The sequence below is a fragment of the Bos mutus genome, chromosome 21 (assembly GCF_027580195.1).
Source record: "Bos mutus isolate GX-2022 chromosome 21, NWIPB_WYAK_1.1, whole genome shotgun sequence".
Classification (NCBI taxonomy): Eukaryota; Metazoa; Chordata; class Mammalia; order Artiodactyla; family Bovidae; genus Bos; species Bos mutus.
In genome coordinates this window covers 55,769,421-55,790,557 of record NC_091637.1, presented here as the reverse complement: position 1 = coordinate 55,790,557, position 21,137 = coordinate 55,769,421, and the positions used below count along the sequence as shown (strand labels likewise).

The window sequence follows — 21,137 nt, the reverse complement described above, 5'->3', positions numbered from 1 at the left end:
AAGCAGAGTAGGGGGTGGGGAGCAGGAGAGGAGATCATCAGAGGGAGTGATCTCAGGATGAAAGAAAAGTGAAAGTGTTAGTCCCTCAGTCATGTCTGACTCTTATGTTACCTCATGGACTATAGCCTGCCAGGCTCCTCTGTCCATGGAATTCTCCAGGCAAGAATACTGGAGTGGGTTACCATGCCCTCCTCCAGGGAATCTTCTTGACCCAGGGATTGAACCCAGGGCTTCCGCATTGCAGGCAGATTCTTTACCGTCTGAATCACCAGGGAAGTCTCAGGATGGAATATCTATATCCTTAATCACCTTCTGGCCTGCTGCTTGTAACTTATGTGGAAAGAGCCATCTGTCTCTCCCCTCCCTTGTCTTAGGGCTCCAGGAATGGGTGTATATGGAGGACGCGTTCCCCTATGTCACTGTCCGGGGTCAAAGCCTGCCCTCACCTCCCAGGTGTGGGACACTCACTGTTATGTGTTCCCATAGCCTTCCTCAGTGCACTCCTCATTTCTGTTCACCACCTGTCTTCCCCACAAGCCTACAAGTCCTCTGAGGCCCCATTTCTGAGACAGGGAAGCACAGGCAGGCCAATGGCATACACACGGGCATGCTGGTTAGTTAGTGATGGCGTCAGAGGTGGTAGCAGAGTTTCTGATCCCCTGTGTGGGGAGGCATATGCAGATTCCTTTCTTGTGCTCTGGGAGGGATTGGCAGGGAGTGTTTGATCCTGACAACAGGATGATTGATTTCTTGGGGTGAATTTGCACACCTGGGTATTCTCACAGCTGGCACCAGACTGAGGGTCTGCAAAGTGGATTGGGTTTCCTGGTTGTGCCCTACGAGTTCCTGTTGCTGCCCATTTTCAAGCCAGGAAAAGGTGTATCTTTTCTCTCCTCTGATGTCCCTCCCTCCTGAATGTTGAGAATAAACTTTTTGCTTGTCTAGGTTGTCTGTCACTCCATCAAGCCAAGCACATGGCATGTCAAAGCCTTTGGAGGTCGGTTGTTCAGTCACTAAGTCATGTCCAACTCTGCGACTCCATGGACTGCAACATTCCAGGCTTCCCTGTCCTTCACTATCTCCTAGAGCTTGCTCAAACTCATGTCCATCGAGTCGGTGATGCCATCCAACCATCTCATCCTCTGTCAACCCCTTCTCCTCCTGCCTTCAGTCTTTCCCAGCAACAGGGTCTTTTCCAACGAGTCAGCCCTTTGCACCAGGTGACCAAAATATCGGAGTTTCTGCATCAGTCCTTCCAATGAGTGTTCAGGGCTGATTTTCTTTAGGATTGACTGGTTTGATCTCCTTGAAATTCAAGGGACTCTCAAGAGTCTTCTCTAGCACCACAATTTGAAAGTAGACACTTTCAAATCAGCCCTTGGCAAAGACTGGACAGGGGTTAGGACACATCCCAGGCGGGGGCCTGAGGTCTGCTGGGCAAGCACAGTCCCCAGATGTCCTCCATCTGCTTAGGACACAAATGTGAATAAGACCCACTTTTTGTTTTCAAGAAACTCACAGTTTAGTGGGAGGAGATGGAGCCCTGCACAGCTAATTATATAATACGGTGTGAGATGCTGGAAAACCTGATATGCTTAATTACATCACATCACATCGTGTGCTTTGCCAAAATGTAAAAAGAAAGCTTTGAGGTTTCTAAGGAGGGGATATACAGTGTTGAGTAGTAGGGGCCACACATTCTGTGTCTTGCATGGTTCTGGAGGTTGCGTTTTGCTTGCTTTCAGGGGGAGAGGCTGGAGGCCAGCAGACTAATATGGAGTTATTCCAGTCATTCAGAGAAAAGACAGTGAGGCCTTGGAATTTTAGGGTATAAGGGATGGTAAGAAAGAATTTGCAAGATTTCCAGAAGGAGAACTGTGTGAGAGTCGTGCATGGGTCGGGGAAAGGATTTAAGGAAGTCTGAGCTTTTTAGCCTGGGGTTCTGCAAAACAGAGAGGAGGGTGTGGGGATCAGGGACAAGGAGATCCCAGCCTGGGGCACTGTGGATGACGTTGAGCTGAGGGTGTGGGGGAGGAATAGCTCAGAGGGAACTGGGAGATGGAGCCTATGGCAGATGCAGTGGAGATGACACAATTTAAGAGCTAAGTATTTATAGACTGTGTTCATGAACAAGGGATGGTCTGCACTGAAGGAAAAACCCTGTCTTTTCTCCTAATTGGAATCTTTTGCACTTTTTGTCATCACTTTGGGGGCAGTATTTTCTAAGAACTTAGTTAAGATTTAGGGAACTGAGTTAACTCTTAGGAAATCAAAACACCACCAGCAAACTGAAAGGAGAACCTTTTGTAGGTACACAGTGCTCACAACCATTGCAGGTGGATGTGAGTAATAGCTGTTGTTTGTACTCCCAGGAAAGCATTTTTAGACTGTGGTTTTGACTGTGTTGAGAACTTCTTAAATAAGGCTCTAAAAATCACAATACTGTTATAACTAACAGGTTTGATCTTAGAGAAGAATCTGGCTAGGGATTGCCAGTTTGACTTTTGAACACTTAATTCCCTCCCAGACTCTCTTGAACAGCTTCTTAAACTCTGAGCAGGTTGCGTGGTTACAGAACCAAACACCGCTCTCAATAATCCAGCACCTTGCCTCGTGGAGTGAGGTCCTGGAGCCAGGAGTATTGGCGTCACCTGGGAGCTTATTAGAAACGCAGAGAAGATGGAATTGGAGCCTGCGTTTCAACAAGATCCTCACTGAGTTATGTGCACATTAAAGTTTAAGAAGTTTTAGTCTGGCACGGCAAGCTCCAGATATGGTTTTACATTGGAATCACTTAGGTCACTTTAAAAAGTTTTTTAAGCCTCCACCCCAGACTTTCTGTGTTAGCCTGGTAATTCTCTTGGGCAGCTAGGTTTGTGAACCACTGACTTGTATAGTTGCAAAAATCCTTCTCTGTTGATGGACAAATGGCAAGAATTTTGGCAAATGGGAATCTTGTTTGAGCTCCACGTTTGTTGCTTTATAATCACAATAATAGCTAAAGTCTCGTGCTCTTTTGAAAAATACCATTGTCTACATTGTCAATAAGCAGCCTTGTCCCCTTACTCTCAGGACAATTTTTTTTTTAAGTCTAGTAAAACAAATTTATTCACACTATTTTGTGTAATGTGCTCCCAAGTATGAAATATTTTTCATTGCTGTAAGTTTATAATTTTTTTAAAATCTTCAGGTAGTTAATCATTTGGGGAATACCTAGATTCTTAGAGAACATAAATCTGAAGAATGCTAATGATAATGTTAGCATAAAGAATCTTACAGTATATTTCTACAAAATACTTTAAAGTCATTATTAATAAATACATTAAGTAATTAACTCTGCAGTGAAGAGACCTCTCAGGACTATTGGTGCATGATACTCAGGAAGGAATGTATGTGTCGCTCCCCCACTCCCACCCCCATGCCTGAACCTGCAGTGATCATTCACACGTTGTCAAAACTTGAATGAGCCTAGCCAATTCACTGCCCAGTTTGAGAGCAGCTAAAGTCAGCTGATGTTTACCAAGCACTCTGGATGAAAAAAATTAGCCAAGAACCAAACAATGTGATCCCCATTAGTTGCATAGTTTGTTTCTGTAGAAGGTCAGGGCTAGAAGGGCCTTTCAGAGCTCTCCTCCAAGCTCTTGCTTTATGGATAGAAAAATTGAATCCACGGAGAAGTTGGAAGCTGCAGCCCAGCTGGTTTCATCCGAGAGGATTTTTTGTTGTTTGGAAAATGGACCACATATTTGTTGCTTAATTAGAGGCACGAAACGAGCAGGCTTTGTGTTCTAAGCTTAATATCAAGCATTGGGAAAAGTGCTGTAAACACAGAAAGAGCTGGCTTCTGACGACTGCCCCGGACCCATAAGGCACATGGAATGCAGATGTCCTGGGAATTCAACAAGAGAGTTCTCAAACGCTGAGGTCTTTAATTAAGCAGGTGTTTGGGAAGTCGGTCCTGTGTAGCTTCCAGCCTTGGCTGAGCTTGTCTCGCTGAAAAATGGCCCCGATCCAGCCCAGCAGCAGGCCTGAAACTGGCTTCAATTCGAGGCATTGGAATGTGCCATTTTTATTTTCTTCTTTCTTATCAAGCCCCATTAGCTTGAGCAAGGAAGGAACAAAAACGGGCTGGGAAAACATGTTGTTTCACTGGGTAAAAATTTACTACCAAGGAAATGATTTGGCCGTGTCCAAAAAAGGACTCATGGAGGCCTTTGGAAAGGTGCAGGCTTCCAAAGGCGTTGGACACTTTCTCCTGGTGTCACCCAGTGAGAATGTTTCCCTTTGGCTGATGGCCATTCTCACACAAGACCCGAGACGCTCAGCCGAGGGTGTGTACACAGGCTCACAAAGGCAGCCCTGCCTTAATCACAGTATTGGAGAAGAGAAAACACAGGAAGAGGGAAGAATCACGGCGTTAAGGTATTTGGCTGTGGACTTCAGTAAGACACACGCACCCTTAGGCTTCCGGACATCCTCAGTTACAGAATCATGGACGGTTGGCGACTGTGGTTGATTGAACCATAAGCTAACTGTGTCTCACAGCCCACTGAGAGCTGTCATCATTGTGTCTTCTGAATCCCAGGACAAAGCCTGCAGCCGGCAGAACACAAGCTTCCCCCATCTTTCACAACTCTTAGAAACAGCAGCTCACTAAGGAAGGAAACTAAAACCTCCCAAGTACCTCCTGTGCGCCAGGTGGCGGCAATAGCACCTGCAAACACAATTATTTGTGAACTCTCCTAGCAGCTGCGGAGGCAGGCTGTTGCAGCTCTGTTTTGCAGAGCATCTGAGCATCCCTCAGATTAATCAACTTGTCGGTAATATTCAGTTCTTAAGTGCAAGAACTGGATCCACACCCAGCTCTGCCTGCCCTCAACGTTTTTTTTTGTTTGTTTGTTTGTTTTTTAACCCAGCAGCCCTTTCTGGGGAGGTCTCAGACCTTTGGTCTTTTTTTCCTCTTAAGCTTTGGTACAGGCAGCATGACTTGGGAAATCTTTTCCCTGTGGGCGTGGGGGAACCATTAGTTTTTGTTTTGGTTTGCTTTGTTTTACAGTTTTCAAGGGACATTTATTTCAATGAGAATTTGTGTTGTGAGAACAGTTTAACTATTTTCCCTTGAACTTTTAGGAATAAATGCTGACATGTAAATACGTGTAGGTATATAATATGGACATTCAAATATAATAAGTACTTGGCTTATGTATGCATATTATTTGTATTCAAACACGTTTATGCACGGGCTTCCCTGGTGGCTCAGATAGTAAAGAATCTGCCTGCAGTACAGGAGACACAGGTTTGATCCCTGGGTCTGGAAGATCCCTGGAGGAGGAAATGGCAACCCACTCCAGGATTCTTGCCTGGAGAACCCCATGGACAGAGAAGCCTGGTGGGCTACAGTCCATGGAGTTGCAAAGAGTCGGACACGACTGAGCAACTAAGCACACACACGTTTATGTGTGTTTATGGCGGCATGTTGTCCATTTTAGCTGCCTATAGAGGTTTTTATATAATAAACTGTGAGTTTACCCTAAGATTATACTTGGAACCATTAGTTTTATAGGGAATGAGAAAGTGGGTTGTATGCTGAGAACTCACTCACTCCCGGGGAAGGACGTATGAGGCATAAAGCAACAGCATGATAGTCAGGGTGCCCTGTGAAACTCCATCTGACAAGACCGGGGGGACCTGTCTATTGCTACTTGCTTCTATCACAGATTCCAGCTCCGAGGGCTAACCCTTCAGCAGCTTTGTAGACTGTGGCCTTTTCCCATGCTGTCCCCGAGTGCCTGGAAGATTCTAATTTTACATTTTTTATTGAAGTATAGTTATTTACAATGTTGTGCCAATCTCTGCTGTACAGCCAAGTGACTCAGCTGTGCACATATCAGATCAGATCAGTCGCTCAGTCGTGTCCGACTCTTCACGACCCCATGAATCGCAGCACGCCAGGCCTCCCTGTCCATCACCAACTCCTGGAGTTCACTGAGACTCACGTCCATCGAGCCAGTGATGCCATCCAGCCATCTCATCCTCTGTCGTCCCCTTCTCCTCTTGCCCCCAATCCTTCCCAGCATCAGAGTCTTTTCCAATGGGTCAACTCTTCGCATGAGGTGGCCAAAGTACTGGAGTTTCAGCTTTAGCATCATTCCTTCCAAAGAAATCCCAGGGCTGATCTCCTTCAGAATGGACTGGTTGGATCTCCTTGCAGTCCATGGGACTCTCAAGAGTCTTCTCCAACACCACAGTTCAAAAGCATCAATTCTTTGGTGCTTAGCTTTCTTCACAGTCCAACTCTCACATCCATACATGACCACAGGAAAAACCATAGCCTTGACAGATGAAACTTTGTTGGCAAAGTAATGTCTCTGCTTTTGAATATGCTATCTAGGTTGGTCATAACTTTCCTTCCAAGGAGTAAGCGTCTTTTAATTTCATGGCTGCAGTCACCATCTGTAGTGATTTTGGAGTCCAGAAAAATAAAGTCTGACACTGTCTCCACTGTTTCCCCATCTATTTCCTATGAAGTGGTGGGACCAGATGCCATGATCTTCATTTTCTGAATGTTGAGCTTTAAGCCAACTTTTTCACTCTCCTCTTTCACTTTCATCAAGAGGCTTTTTAGTTCCTCTTCACTTTCTGCCATAAGGGTAGTGCCATCTGCATATCTGAGGTTACTGATATTTCTCCAGGCAATCTTGATTCCAGCTTGTGTTTCTTCCAGTCCAGCGTTTCTCCTGATGTACTCTGCATATAAGTTAAATAAACAGGGTGACAATATACAGCCTTGACGTACTCCTTTTCCTATTTGGAACCAGTCTGTTGTTCCATGTCCAGTTCTAATTGTTGCTTCCTGACCTGCATACAAATTTCTCAAGAGGCAGATCAGGTGGTCTGGTATTCCCATCTCTTTCAGAATTTTCCACAGTTTGTTGAGATCCACACAGTCAAAGGCTTTGGCATAGTCAATAAAGCAGAAATAGATGTTTTTCTGGAATTCTCTTGCTTTTTCCGTGATCCAGCGGATGTTAGCAATTTGATCTCTGGTTCCTCTGCCTTTTCTAAAACCAGCTTGAACATCAGGAAGTTCACGGTTCACATATTGCTGAAGCCTGGCTTGGAGAATTTTGAGCATTACTTTACTAGTGTGTGAGATGAGTGCAATTGTGTGGTAGTTTGAGCATTCTTTGGCATTGCCTCTCTTTGGGATTGGAATGAAAACTGACCTTTTCCAGTCCTGTGGCCACTGCTGAGTTTTCCAAATTTGCTGGCATATTGAGTGTAGCACTTTCACAGCATCATCTTTCAGGATTTGGAATAGCTCAACTGGAATTCCATCACCTCCACTAGCTTTGTTCGTAGTGATGCTTTCTAAGGCCCACTTGACTTCACATTCCAGGATGTCTGGCTCTAGGTCAGTGATCACACCATTGTGATTATCTGGGTCGTGAAGATCTTTTTTGTACAGTTCTTCTGTGTATTCTTGCCATCTCTTCTTAATAGCTTCTGCTTCTGTTAGGTCCATACCATTTCTGTCCTTTATCGAGCCCATCTGTGCATGAAATGTTCCCTTGGTATCTCTAATTTTCTTGAAGAGATCCCTAGTCTTTCCCATTCTGTTGTTTTCCTCTATTTCTTTGTATTGATCGCTGAAGAAGGCTTTCTTATCTCTTCTTGCTATTCTTTGGAACTCTGCATTCAGATGCTTATATCTTTCCTTTTCTCCTTTGCTTTTCACTTCTGTTCTTTTCACAGCTATTTGTAAGGCCTCCCCAGACAGCCATTTTGCTTTTTTGCATTTCTTTTCCATGGGAATGGTCTTGATCCCTGTCTCCTGTACAATGTCACGAACCTCATTCCATAGTTCATCAGGCACTCTTATCAGATCTAGGCCCTTAAATCTATTTCTCACTTCCACTGTATAATCATAAGGGATTTGATTTAGGTCATACCTGAATGGTCTAGTGGTTTTCCCTACTTTCTTCAATTTCAGTCTGAATTTGGCAATAAGGAGTTCATGGTCTGAGCCACACTCAGCTCCTGGTCTTGTTTTTGCTCACTGTATAGAGCTTCTCCATCTTTGGCTGCAAAGAATATAATCAATCTGATTTCGGTGTTGACCATCTGGTGATGTCCATGTGTAGAGTCTTCTCTTGTGTTGTTGGAAGAGGGTGTTTGTTATGACCAGTATATTTTCTTGGCAAAACGCTATTAGTCTTTGTCCTGCTTCATTCCATATTCCAAGGCCAAATTTGCCTGTTACTCCAGGTGTTTCTTGACTTCCTACTTTTGCATTCCAGTCCCCTATAATGAAAAGGACATCTTTTTTGGGTGTTAGTTCTAAAAGGTCTTGTAGGTCTTCATAGAACCATTCAACTTCAGCTTCTTCAGCATTACTGGTTGGGGCATAGACTTGGATTACCGTGATACTGAATGGTTTGCCTTGGAAACGAACAGAGATCATTCTGTCGTTTTTGAGATTGCATCCAAGTACTGCATTTCGGACTCTTTTGTTGACCATGATGGCCACTCCATTTCTTCTGAGGGATTCCTGCCTGCAGTAGTAGATATAATGGTCATCTGAGTTAAATTCACCCATTCCAGTCCATTTCAGTTCGCTGATTCCTAGAATGTCGACATTCACTCTTGCCATCTCTTGTTTGACCACTTCCAATTTGCCTTGATTCATGGACCTGACATTCCAGGTTCCTATGCAATATTGCTCTTTACGGCATCGGACCTTGCTTCTATCACCAGTCACATCCACAGCTGGGTATTCTTTTTGCTTTGGCTCCATCCCTTTATTCTTTCTGGAGTTATTTCTCCACTGACCTCCAGTAGCATATTGGGCACCTACTGACCTGGGGAGTTTCTCTTTCAGTAGCCTATCATTTTGCCTTTTCATACTGTTCATGGGGTTCTCAAGGCAAGAATACTGAAGTGGTTTGCCATTCCCTTCTCCAGTGGACCACATTCTGCCAGATCTCTCCACCATGACCCGCCCGTCTTGGGTTGCCCCACAGGAATGGCTTAGTTTCATTGAATTAGACAAGGCTGTGGTCCTAGTGTGATTAGATTGACTAGTTTTCTGTGAGTATGGTTTCAGTGTGTCTGCCCTCTGATGCCCTCTTGCAACACCTACCGTCTTACTTGGGTTTCTCTTACCTTGGGCGTGGGGTATCTCTTCACGGCTGCTCCAGCAAAGCGCAGCCATTGCTCCTTACCTTGGATGAGGGGTATCTCCTTACCGCCGCCCTTCCTGACCTTCAACGTGGGATAGCTCCTCTAGGCCCTCCTGCGCCCGCGCAGCCACGGCTCCTTGGACGTGGGGTTGGTCCTCCCGGCCACCGACCCTGGCCTCAGGCATGGGGTTGCTCCTCCCGGCCGTCACCCTTGGCCTCGAGCATGGGGGCGTGGGGTAGCTCCTCCCGGCCGCCGCCCATGACCTTGGACGCGGGGTAACTCCTCTCGTCGCCGCCCCTGACCTTGGACGCTGGGCATCTCCTCTCGGCCGCCCGCCCACCCCCACTCCCCGACCTCGGACGCGGAGTAGCTCCTCTTGGCCGTTCCTGCGCTGTCGCAGTCTGGTACTCTTGGCCGCTGCCCCTGACCTCGGACGTATGCACATATAGACATTCTTTATTCATGTTCTTTTCTATCCTGGTTCATCATGGGATATTGAGCATAGTTCCCTGTGCTGTAGAGTAGAACCTTGTTGTTCATCCATTCCGTATATAATAGTTTACACCTGCTAACCCCAACCTCCCCCTCCATCCTTCCCCCATTTCGCATCCCCTTGGCAACCACCATTCTGTTCTCTATGTCCTTGATTTTCTTTCTATTTCATAGATAAGATCATTTGTGTCATACTTTAGATTCCACACGTAAGTGATATCGTATGGTATTTGTCTTTCTCTTTCTGAACTTACTTTGCTTAGTATTAAATATGATAATCTCTAGGTCCATCCATGTTACTGCAAATGGCATTATTTCATTCTTTTTATGGCCAAGTAGTATTCCATTGTATACATGCATCACATCTTCTTTATCTGCTCGTCTGTCAGTGGACGTGTACACTGTTTCCATGTCTTGGCTATTGTGAATAGTGCTGCTATGAACTTTTCAAATTATAGTTTTGTCCAGGTATACGCTCAGGAGTGAGATTGCTGGATTATATGGTAATCCTATTTTTAGTGTTCTGAGGAACTCCGTACTATTTTCCATAATGGCTTCACCAACTTACATTCCCACCAGCATTGTAGGAGGGTCCCTTTTTCTCCACACTGTCTCCAGCATTTATTTGTAGACTTTTTAATGATGGCCATTCTGATTGGTATGAGTTGATACCTCATTGCAGTTTTAATTTTCATTTCTCTAATAATTGTGATGTTGAGCATCTCTTCATGTGCCTAATGGCCACTTGTATGTTCTGTTCAGAGAAATGTTTATTAAGGTCTCAGCCTGGAAGATTCTGTTCCTTTTGTTGTCCTGGTTTGTTGGGCAGTTGTATTCTGATGTCTTGAGGCCAGTTTCTCCACCTGGTGCCCCTGTGAGATCTTGCTGCCTTAGTGCACCAGCTGGGGACATGGGACACAGCTATGGATATGACCTCCTGAATGAGTATGTCTGACATGTGGGCCGCTGTACCAAGGCCGGGAGCCCACTTCTGCCTCCTGGAAGCGGGTCAAGGAGATGAGGTTGACTGCTTTGAGAACTTTTCTAAGTGAGCAGTTGTTGTTTGAGATTGCTGTACTTTTAAAATCATTTTTATATGCATTTATTTTGGGGCTTCCTAGGCAGCAGCAGCAGCAGGTGCTACTAGTGGTAAAGAGCCTGTCTGCCAATGCAGGAGGTGTAAGTGACACGGGTTCGAATCCTGGGTCGGGAAGATCCCCTGGAGGAGGGCATGGCAACCCACTCCAGTGTTGTTGCCTTTAGAATCCCATGGACAGAGGAGCCTGGCGGGGGCGGCTATGGACCATAGGGTCGCAGAGAGTCAGACACGACCGAAGTGACTTAATATGCATGCATATGTATTTATTTATTTTATTATTTATTGGGTGCCAGGTCTTAGTTGCAACACACAGGATCTTCAGTCTTTGCTGAGGCATAAGATTTTCTTTTTAGTTGCCACATGTGAGATCTTTTAGTCGTGGCGTGTGGATTCTTAGCTGCAGCATGCGGGATCTAGTTTCCTGGCTAGAGATCGAACCAGGGCCCCCTATATTGGGAGCGCAGAGTCTTAGCCACCGGACCACCAGGGAAGTCCTGAGAATGTTGTAATTGACGGCCACCCTGGGGAGGTCTGCAGGAAAGGGCAACAGCTCAGAGCTGCATTGGGCAGCAGGGATGTGTTGTTCAACACGGAGAATGATTTCTTCCTGGACAGGTGCAGTGCTGGGCTGTGATCTGGTTCTGGAGGTGTCAGGGAGCTCTGTCCTCCAGTTATCGGGGTGCTGGATGACAGCGGGTAGATGTCTTCCCGGCGGAGGAGAGATGAGCCACAGCTGCTGTGCTAGAGTCCTCGAAGGGCCCAGGCAGCTGCCCGGGACTACAGCCCCAGGAGAGACACTATAGGAGTCACATGGTTGGAGGGACTGTGCTCCCCACTGGCTCTCTCAGCAGCCTGGAGATTTGGGAGGAGACACACACACACACACACTCACAGCCACAGTAGAACAGAAAGAATTAATAGATGAGCGAGGGTATGAATGATTGAATGAACCCAGCATCCTCTTCTCTTAAGGGACGTTTCCTAAACATTACACAGAAAAGGGAAGAAGTAACCAGCACAATTTGCATCTGAGGATAATGGTACTTACTTAGGTTGCCCTAACTTGTACTTTTCCACTGGTGCAGAAAAGGCCCCTTTGCCAAAGAATGTCCTTGGGAGTGGTTCGACGTATTTTTTCCCTTCTGTTATTTAAATCAAAGGTATTTAATGTAAGCAATTCAGCTGTGAGCTGGAATGTGTGATGAGTCTTTTCACCTCGTGCGGAACCCAAGGCGTGAACGTTCTCAGTTTCAGCTCCTCAGGTGTGCAAGCTGATGGGGGTTTTCAGTGGAGGTGGTTGTTTTTAAAGTCTACACACTTGTCAGCAAGTTGGCTGGAAAAACTTGTCTGGGGACTCAAAGGCCTTAATGTGTGTTGCCCATGTGTTCATTCATTCATTCATTGAACATTTACTATGGACCCGAGGTGGGGACTTCCCAGCTGGGTTAAGTGTTAAAGAACCCGCCTGCCAATGCAGGAGACGCAAGGAGGAGACATGGGTTCCATCCTGTGGGAAGATCCCTTGGAGGAGGAAGATCCCTTGGAGGAGGAAATGGCAACCCACTGCAGTATTCTTGCCTGGAAAACCAATGGACAAGAGGAGCCTGGTGGGCTACAGTCCATGGGGTCACAAAGGATCAGACATGATTTAACACATGCATGGACCCAAGTTAAAACCAGGTATATTTTGAGGATATAAATATGGGACATACTTCCCCCAGAGACTCCCAGACTTACTGAGTTCTCAGAACATATTTAGATTGACCATCCGTTCAAGGTCAATCAATTGACAATGAATTCAACCCGTTCAAGACATCCAATCAGTCAATTCAAGTCGTTTTTTGAATGTCCATCAACAGATATGCAGTATAACTGAGTTAATTCTTTAACTGAGTAAAAATGGTGGATTTTAAAAAAATAAACCTTAGAGATTTTGTTTCTGGATGATTTGAATAGTTTGTACCTGCCTACACATTGAGGCCTCCCACGCTCCTCTGGGCCCAGTCTGGGCCTCTCCCAGTTTGGTGGCTGTCTATCAGGCTACCGGGGGCACGTCGTCTCCATGCCGGTTACACAGCACAGAGCCCTGGAACTTGCTGTCCCCAGGGCTCTCTGACGGCTCTGCTGCTCCTTCACCCTCCGTTCCCCTTGAAGCAGGATAAAGAGCACACATTCCTAAGGCAGAGTTGTTCCCAGGGTATAATTGTCATCCATCACTTCCTGCCGGAAAAATGTAAATATGTGCTGGCCGATAGTGGCTTTATTTATTATCCTAGGCTTCGATACGGATTTGAGCAGGAGCGGCTGCTGGCCAAGCATTATTTGCGGGATCCCCTGGGAGGCTTTGCTGGGTGGGCAGAGCTGGGGCTGGAGGCGATGCCTGGGGCCAAGGCAGGAGCTCTTGCAGCTGAGAACGGCCCGGGTCTTTGCCATCAAGGCTGTACATCGTTGGGGTGCAGCAGAGATGGCTGCCACCCTGGAAGTAGGTTCTTGGAGGTTGTCCATGTTGAGAAGGCTGGAGCCTGGTTCCATGTGATGTCCAGACTCTGGTCACTGGGCTGGGGTGGGAACCAACCAGCGTCCTTGGTGTTGACTGATGAGGCACGTGGTGGTGGACTGTGGTGGGTGGTGTCCTTGGACCCAGGAGACCATCACTTACCTGGCTGAATGTTTGTTTCACTGGATCAGTTGTGCTCGCTTCCTGAGCGCACCCCTGTACTACCTATGGAGCTAACACTTTGGAATCCTCGGGGCCCCCCAGCGCTGCACCACCGCCCCCTCCCCCCACCCCCAGTCTGCCATCTACAATGTTAAGAGGCAGACAGTTTCCCAGGTGGGGCAGGAAAAGGCAGCAAAAGCTCAACCCTCTCTCCTCTGCGTGACCTGCCAGGGCCCGGCAGCATGAGCCCTGTCATCCCTGCACAGACCTCGATGCTATAGCATGTTTGGCAACATTTTCTCATCTGTAAAATGGGGATCACGAGCCCACTGCATGGGGTGACTGTGAGAGGAAAATGAGGAGCCAGGTGCACGGCTCAGTCTCAGTGAAGTGCAGCTTTTAATGCTACTGGGTTGGCCAAAATGTTTGTTTGGGTTTTTCAGAAGCTGTTATGGCAAAACCCTAACAAACTTTTTGTCAACTTGATATTTCTGATGGTGCGATGGTCCATTCTGGAGGGGTAGGGTGTAGATGAGCAAACCCTGATGAGAGGGCAAAAGGCCGGAGCCCTACTAAGGATGCAGGCAGGTGAGGGTGGGAGTGAAGGGGAGAGGCAGGGCCAGGCCAGATGAATTAAGTGTGCGGGGTGAATCCCTGTGGAGTTTTGTCAAAGTGAGGGCGTGGTGTCAGGAGCACCTGTTCCAGGACTCCCTAAGGTGCAGTGTGGGGAGAAAAGAAAGTAGGATTCGTTTCAGCTGAAACAGTCTTGAGTACTGCGTACACCATATGAGAAACGTGGGCATAATACAGCTTGGTCTCTGCGCTTTGATGGTCCCACTGAAGGAGAAGGGACTGACTTGGCACAAGTACCTGCCCGGCAGCAGACAGATGGGCATGTGTAATGACAGCATGGAGAAACCCAATCTGAGTACAGGGCAGCAGGAGGTGAGCCCCAGAGCTCTGGAGTGGAGGAGGGAAGGCTGGAGGGCTCCTAGAAGCTTCCTGAAGATGCAGGGGCCCCAAATGAAAAGATTTTCCTGTGTGGATGCAGTCAAGTGACTCACAAGCTTCCACTAACGAGGGATGTTTCTCTTCCTTCTGTTCTTGTTCTCAGAGGTGTTTATCATGGCTCTGTGCACCCAGAAGGTACACAGCAGACCTGTTTATATGTGAATGGATGAGCCTAATACAAAATACATTTCTAAATCAAGTAATGGTTGTCATCAAGGTGAACTTGTTTTCAGAGAATGTTGGACAGGATGGCAGAACAGTGCTTAAGGATGTGTGTTTTCTTTTTGGCCATTTCCCTTGTAGATTTTCCAGGGAGCAGATTAGCTCGGCCCCCTCCAGAAAAGCCAGGGTCTCCTAGTGGTACCTGTTAGGGAGGTGATGTAATCCAGGGACATAATCAACTGCCTCCCAGCCAGACAAGCAAGCAGTTAGCACCTCTGGTGGCTCCAAGGGCTCTAAACAGATGTAGGTGACATTCTTTGGAATATGTCTGTGTTACAGATGTGGATGAGTGTGCAACGGACTCCCACCAGTGTAACCCTACCCAGATTTGCATCAACACCGAAGGAGGCTACACCTGTTCCTGCACGGATGGCTACTGGCTGCTTGAAGGCCAGTGCTTAGGTAATACAGAAGCTCTTGAAAGTGATGATTGCCTGGGGGTATTGTGAATCGTGGTCATGGCTGGGTGGCTTAAGGGCAATGGGCTTTTCTTTGGGGTTGTGGGTGGCAGAAGATTGTTGAGCTTACATGGAGCACCACCCTTTAAGATCACTTGTCACCATCACTGCATGACGGCATGTCATCACCAGGAATTTTTTCCCCCCACTTTCTTATTTTTGGGCTTCTCTGATTGCTCAGTTGGTAAAGAATCTGCCTACAATGCAGAAGACTCCGGTTTGATTCCTGGGTCAGGAAGATTCACTGGAGAAGGGATAGGCTACCCACTCCAGTATTCTTGGATCTACCCAATCCAGTATTCCCTCATGGCTAAGCTGGTAAAAAATCTGCCTGCAATGCAGGAGACCTGGGTTAGATCCCTGGGTTGGGAAGATCCCCTAGAGAAGGGAAAGGCTACCCACTCCAGTATTCTGGCCTGGAGAATTCCATGGACTGTATAGTCCATGGGGTCACAAAGAGTCGGACATGACTGAGCCACTTTCACTTTCTCTTATTTTTATTATGACAATGGTGGTGGTTTACTCACTAAGTTGTATCTCTTGCAACCCAATGGACTATGGCCTTCCAGGTTCCTCTATTCATGGGGTTTCCCAGGCAAGAATATTGGAGTGGGTTGCCATTTCCTTCTCCAGGGGATCTTCCCAACCCACAGATCGGATCTGCATCTCCTGCATTGCAGGTAGATTCTTTACCACTGAACCACCAAAACATGTTTTTGTCCAGTCCCAAATGCAGACTTGTGGCAAATCCAAGCTTGCGGCAGCCTGGCTCCCTGCTGTTGACAGTTGGGATCGATCCATCATGGCTGCAGCTGCTTACCCTGCTTTTCAGGCCCTGAGCCTTGCGGTCTTCCTCCCTTTCACTGCCCTGTTTATATAGAGTTTAATAAAGACTCTGCCAGGATAAGAAGGTGCTTTTCAGGCCTTCGTCACTGCCTCTCCATCATCAGGATTTTTTAATGTAATTTTTAAAGGTTCATATTTGGTCTTACCTAGACCTTTTTTCTGCCTTTGGAAATTTATAACAGAGGCAGGAAGTGGTAGAGGTGAGGGTTATTCTGTCCCTAATTAGAAATCCTACCGATAGAAGGGAGTGCTTGCTTTGTCATAGAAATGTCCCAGGTTTCAAATATGAATCAGGGGATTCAGATCTAACATCATCTCCTTCCAATACCCCACCATATCCCCCACCCCATGCCCACCCGTCTAGCTCTGGTCTTTTTTAAAAAGTCAGTCAGCACCTATTGAGAATTTTCTCCCTTGCAGTTGGCATTGGCTATATGATCCCTCTGTTTATTTTTCCTGGAGGGCTGTTTTTCTTTCTTCCCCTCTAGTCTTTGGTTTAGCCAAGTGCACGCACTCATAACAATCTCTAGTTGTCACTGCAATTTCTCTTTCTAGGGTGTGATTTCTTTGCTGTTTCTTGGAAAAGCCCTTCTAGTTTAAAGTCTCAAGACGCTGCTGTTGCCTGAAAGTCAGTCCTGGAGGTGCTAAGAAATAAATCCAAACAACCTCATGGAAACAAACAGACAAAAAGATTCTTTTTTCCCGTTTTCTCTTGATTGAAACTGTGTTGAGGTCGCCTCTAGAGCCCTGCCCAAAGGGGCCTGACAAGCCAGCCTGGACCTCACTTGGTTCTCCTTTCCAGGCACCGAAGAGTTGGCTGCGCATGGGCATGTGTGAATATGATGATTGCTTTGCATTTTAACCAACCTCAGCTATTATGGAAAATCTGAGGCCACTGATTTGAACATAAGCAGATCAGTGTGAGTTATTTGTATGGGAACTCAATATGTAGCATTTCAGAGCTGGAAGGGATGTTATATATTATGTCATCCACCTTTTATAGAGTTGGAAACTGAGACGCATAGAGGAGGAACATGTTGGACAAAGAGTTCAGTTCAGTTCAGTTGCTCAGTCGTGTCCGACTCTTTGCGACCCCATGAATCACAGCACGCCAGGCCTCCCTGTCCATCACCAACTCCCGGAGTTCACTCAGGCTCACATCCATTGAGTCAGTGATGCCATCCAGCCGTCTCAACCTCTGTCGTCCCCTTCTCCTCCTGCCCCCAATCCCTCCCAGCATCAGAGTCTTTTCCAATGAGTCAACTCTTCGCATGAGGTGGCCAAAGTACTGGAGTTTCAGCTTTAGCATCATTCCTTCCAAAGAACACCCAGGGCTGATCTCCTTCAGAATGGACTGGTTGGATCTCCTTGCAGTCCAAGGGACTCTCAAGAGTCTTCTCCAACACCACAGTTCAAAAGCATCAATTCTTCGGCACTCAGCCTTCTTCACAGTCCAACTCTCACATCCATACATGACCACAGGAAAAACCATAGCCTTGACTAGACAGACCTTTGTTGGCAAAGTAATGTCTCTGCTTTTGAATATGCTATTGGGTCTAAAATCTGTGTCCTGTTTTTCAGTCCATTTTTTCCACCACCAGGGGGTGCTAGAGAAGACCAGGTGACCGGGACACACAGGCTGGATTGCAGAGACCTTGGGGCCAGGAAACCCCTCCCTGTCTGAGTGGGGACAGTAACTGGGACATTCCTCCACCAGGAGGGTTGTTCTTATTCACAGAGCATGAAGCTTTAGGAAGGATGCTCCTGGAGGCCTAATTGGTGCTGCACGCACAGTCTGCTTACAATTGACATCCAAAGTGAGGACCTTTCTCCAAGAAGAAAGGAAATGGAGAAGGAAATGGCAACCTACTCTAGTATTCTTGCCTGGAGAATCCCATGGACGGAGGAGTTTGGTGGGCTACAGTTCACAGGTCTCAAAAAGTCGGACACGACTGAGTGACTTCACTTTCACTTTCCCCAATATGGCTAAACTTGTGCCTTCTCCTGGCCAAACTCTTCTTTTGCTTTCAAGGTGCAAGTTCCATAGCCATCCACCACCCTTTCTGCATGACTTTGGAGGCATTGCCTTTGCAGAAAAAGAAGGGCCAGGGGATTGCCTTTCCTCCAAGCCACCCCTAAGGCAGAAGATGCCCTCTTTTCCCCCTGCTGCCTCTCTGGGCTTGGGGATGCACCCAACTGCACCCACATAAGAGTCAGGACCAGCAACTGCACAAGTCAATGTGCTTTCCACGTGGGAGCTGCATGCCACTCAGCGGTGGGGTGAGCTGGGTTAAAAGTAGCTACCACTCAGAGATAAAACAGAGTGACAAGGGCAGGGCACAGCTTCTGAGGGGGGCTGAATAATGAGTAATGTGGAGGTGGGGTCCCTTCTGGCAGTTGTTCAGTCATTCAGTCTTGTCCAATTCTTTGTGACCCTATGTATTGCAGCTCACCAGGCTTTCCTGTCCTTTACTCTCTCCTGGAGTTTGCTCAAACTTATGTCCATTGAGTTGGTGATGCCATCCAACCATTTCATCCTCTGTCACCCCCTTCTCTTCCTGCCCTCAATCTTTCCCAGCGTCAGTCTTTTCCAATGAGTCAGCTCTTCTCATCAGCATCAAAGTACTGGAGCTTCAGCATCAGTCCTTCCAGTGAGGGGCTACTGCTTTCTGGCAGTAGGTGATAGAAGCCAGGCACAGAGAAAAGTTCTAAGCTGGTCTTCAAAACCCTGAATGGACCCTGGTTCCAAAGGAACTGGGATACCAGAGGGAAAACGTTTAGGAGGAGTTGAGCGTGAAGTAGGGACCCGTGATAGGTATAAATCAAGTGAGAGCTTAGTCCCCACCTGGAGGCTTCATTCAAAACATCCTATCTTGCAGGAGTGGTTTCTCCAGCCCATCAGCTTGGGGTGTTGGGAAGTGCTTTCCCATAACCTCAGACTCCCCACTGACTGGCACATGTCAGCCTGGCTCTGCTAAAAGGAACCATTCACCCACATAGCTGCTTGCTCAAGAAAGGCTGGTTGTAGTTTTAAAAAGTGTGTTTATCCAGAGTTTGATGGCTGCTGTGCTACAAGGAGGAGATTCAAGGCGAACTCCAGCATCCTTGTGCTCCTGGGTTCACAGGTCTCCAGACTGCAATGCTCCCCAGCTCAGCCTAGACTGTACTCAGTCTTGTTCCCAACAGCCAGACATATTCATTATTTATTATTATTTTTAGAGGAATGATTATTTGGCTGTGTCAGGTCTTAGTTGCGTCATGCGGGGTCTTTCGTTGAAGCAGGCAGGCCTGGTTGTGGCGAGTGGCGGCTTCTCTAGATGTGCTGCACGCATTGAATTGCCCCATGATGTTTGGGATCTTAGTTCCCTGATCGGGGATTGAACTCATGTCCCCTGCATTACCGGGTAGATTCTTAACCACTGAATCACCAGGGAGGTCCCCATATTCATTATTAGTGGAGCTGGCAAAGAGCCTACAGGAACCAGGCTATGGAATCCTTTTACACTTTAACTGGTCTGTTCCCAGGGCAGTGACATGCTTCTGTAGAATCTTAGAGCACCTGTCAGGGGATCCGTCTTAGCGTTAAGTCTTAGATTCGGATGAAATCCTAGAGGTCACCTGGACCAACGTTCCTCTCTAAGCAAAAAATTGTTTTCTGCAACTTTCAAGATAGATTCAGGTGTTCACAAGACTGAGACAGGTCAGGGAGGATGGTGGGGAGATTGAGCCTGGAATCCAGAGGGGTGTTACCCTCCCTGAGGCTTAGTCGGTGCTGTCTTTGCGTTAGCTCCCCTTTGCTTCCCTTTGTGATCCTGTTCCAGAAGAGACGGGCAATAATGATGCTGGGGGTGGCATCGGTGATGGAGAAGAAATATCTTATCTTGCTTGCAATTCTGTTTCCAGACATTGATGAATGTCGTTATGGCTACTGCCAGCAGCTGTGCGCGAATGTTCCCGGATCTTATTCCTGTACATGCAACCCTGGTTTTACCCTCAACGAGGATGGAAGGTCTTGCCAAGGTATGTGATGTGAATGATAACTTGAACACAGTGTGAAACCCTAGATGCTGTCTTCTTCAGAGTCTGACAGCTTATGTCGGTGGGAAACGCCTTTGTTAAAGTGTATTTCCACTCACTGCCCGCTCATGCCGTTGCTTACAGAAACCTGAGATCCTAACTGAGCTTATGTGAAACATGTCAGGATGTACTCTGCGCATTTACTGAGATTAGAACCACATCATCCACCAGCTGGGAGTTTACGATTTCATGGATTTGCTTCTCTCTGTGTATCCGCTGTCCACAAGTAGCCTTGCCAACATTTTTGATCAGTCAGAAGCTTTCTCACATGTCCTCTTAGCCTGACTGAGTTCAACTCCCAAGGCCCAAAGAGGGATAAAGAAAGAGGGCTCCTGATTCCTGATGAATTGCGAGGTATTCACATACACTTTATGCAAGGGTTTCACAGGCAACTTTTAAAAAATAATAATTTTCTTCATTTATTTTACTTTTGGCTGTGCAGGGTCTTCATTGCTGCACAGGCTTTCTCTAGTTGCAGCAAGCAGGAGCTACTCTCTAGCTGTGGTGCGTGGGCTTCTCATCGTGGTAGCTTCTCTTGTTGCAGAGGGCGTGCTCTAGGGCTTGGGGGTTTCAGTAGTTGTGGCACACGGGATGAGTTGCTTAGTGCCATGAGAGATCTTCCTGGATCAGGGATGGAACCCTTGTCTCCTGCATTGGCAGGCAGATTCTTTACCCCGGAGTCACCAGGGGAAGCCCCACAGGCAACTTCAATGCCTGTCATTATAGCTTTCCCTTGTCCATGCTAGGAGGGCCTATTATTTTAAAAAGTAATAGGATGGTGATGGTGGTAACTTCCCTTACAACCCGACATTCCCCGCAGTAACAGAATGAAACAAAGGCATTTTCTGACTTTCACATGATTGTGTCACATACTGATAAGTAAGAAAAACAAGTTCCAGGCTTATGGCAGTTTCCAGCTGAAGGTATCTTCTGCTCAGGAAGTGAACAGGGGACTTAAGACCCAAAGAATTAGCACAAGTCCTGCCTGGCCCCCAGCTCCTCTCCCCCAGCCCCCAGCCCGGGGCCTCCAGTCCCTGGCAGCTGCCCCATCCAGGGTGGGGACAGCGCCAGAGACTCAGAATGAGGTCTT

General features: G+C 47.1%; 1 protein-coding gene across 3 annotated transcripts in view; it reads left to right on the top strand.

Annotated features, from left to right (window-relative positions):
* The window catches only part of FBLN5 (fibulin 5), a 93,055-nt gene that overhangs the window by 46,899 nt on the left and 25,019 nt on the right, over positions 1 to 21,137 (top strand). For all 3 annotated transcript variants that reach the window (XM_014483125.2, XM_005910254.3, XM_005910253.3), the window contains 2 exons: positions 14,946 to 15,068; positions 19,874 to 19,990. In XM_014483125.2, coding sequence (XP_014338611.1) covers positions 14,946 to 15,068; positions 19,874 to 19,990 — 240 coding nt within the window. The remainder of the gene's footprint in view (positions 1 to 14,945; positions 15,069 to 19,873; positions 19,991 to 21,137) is intronic.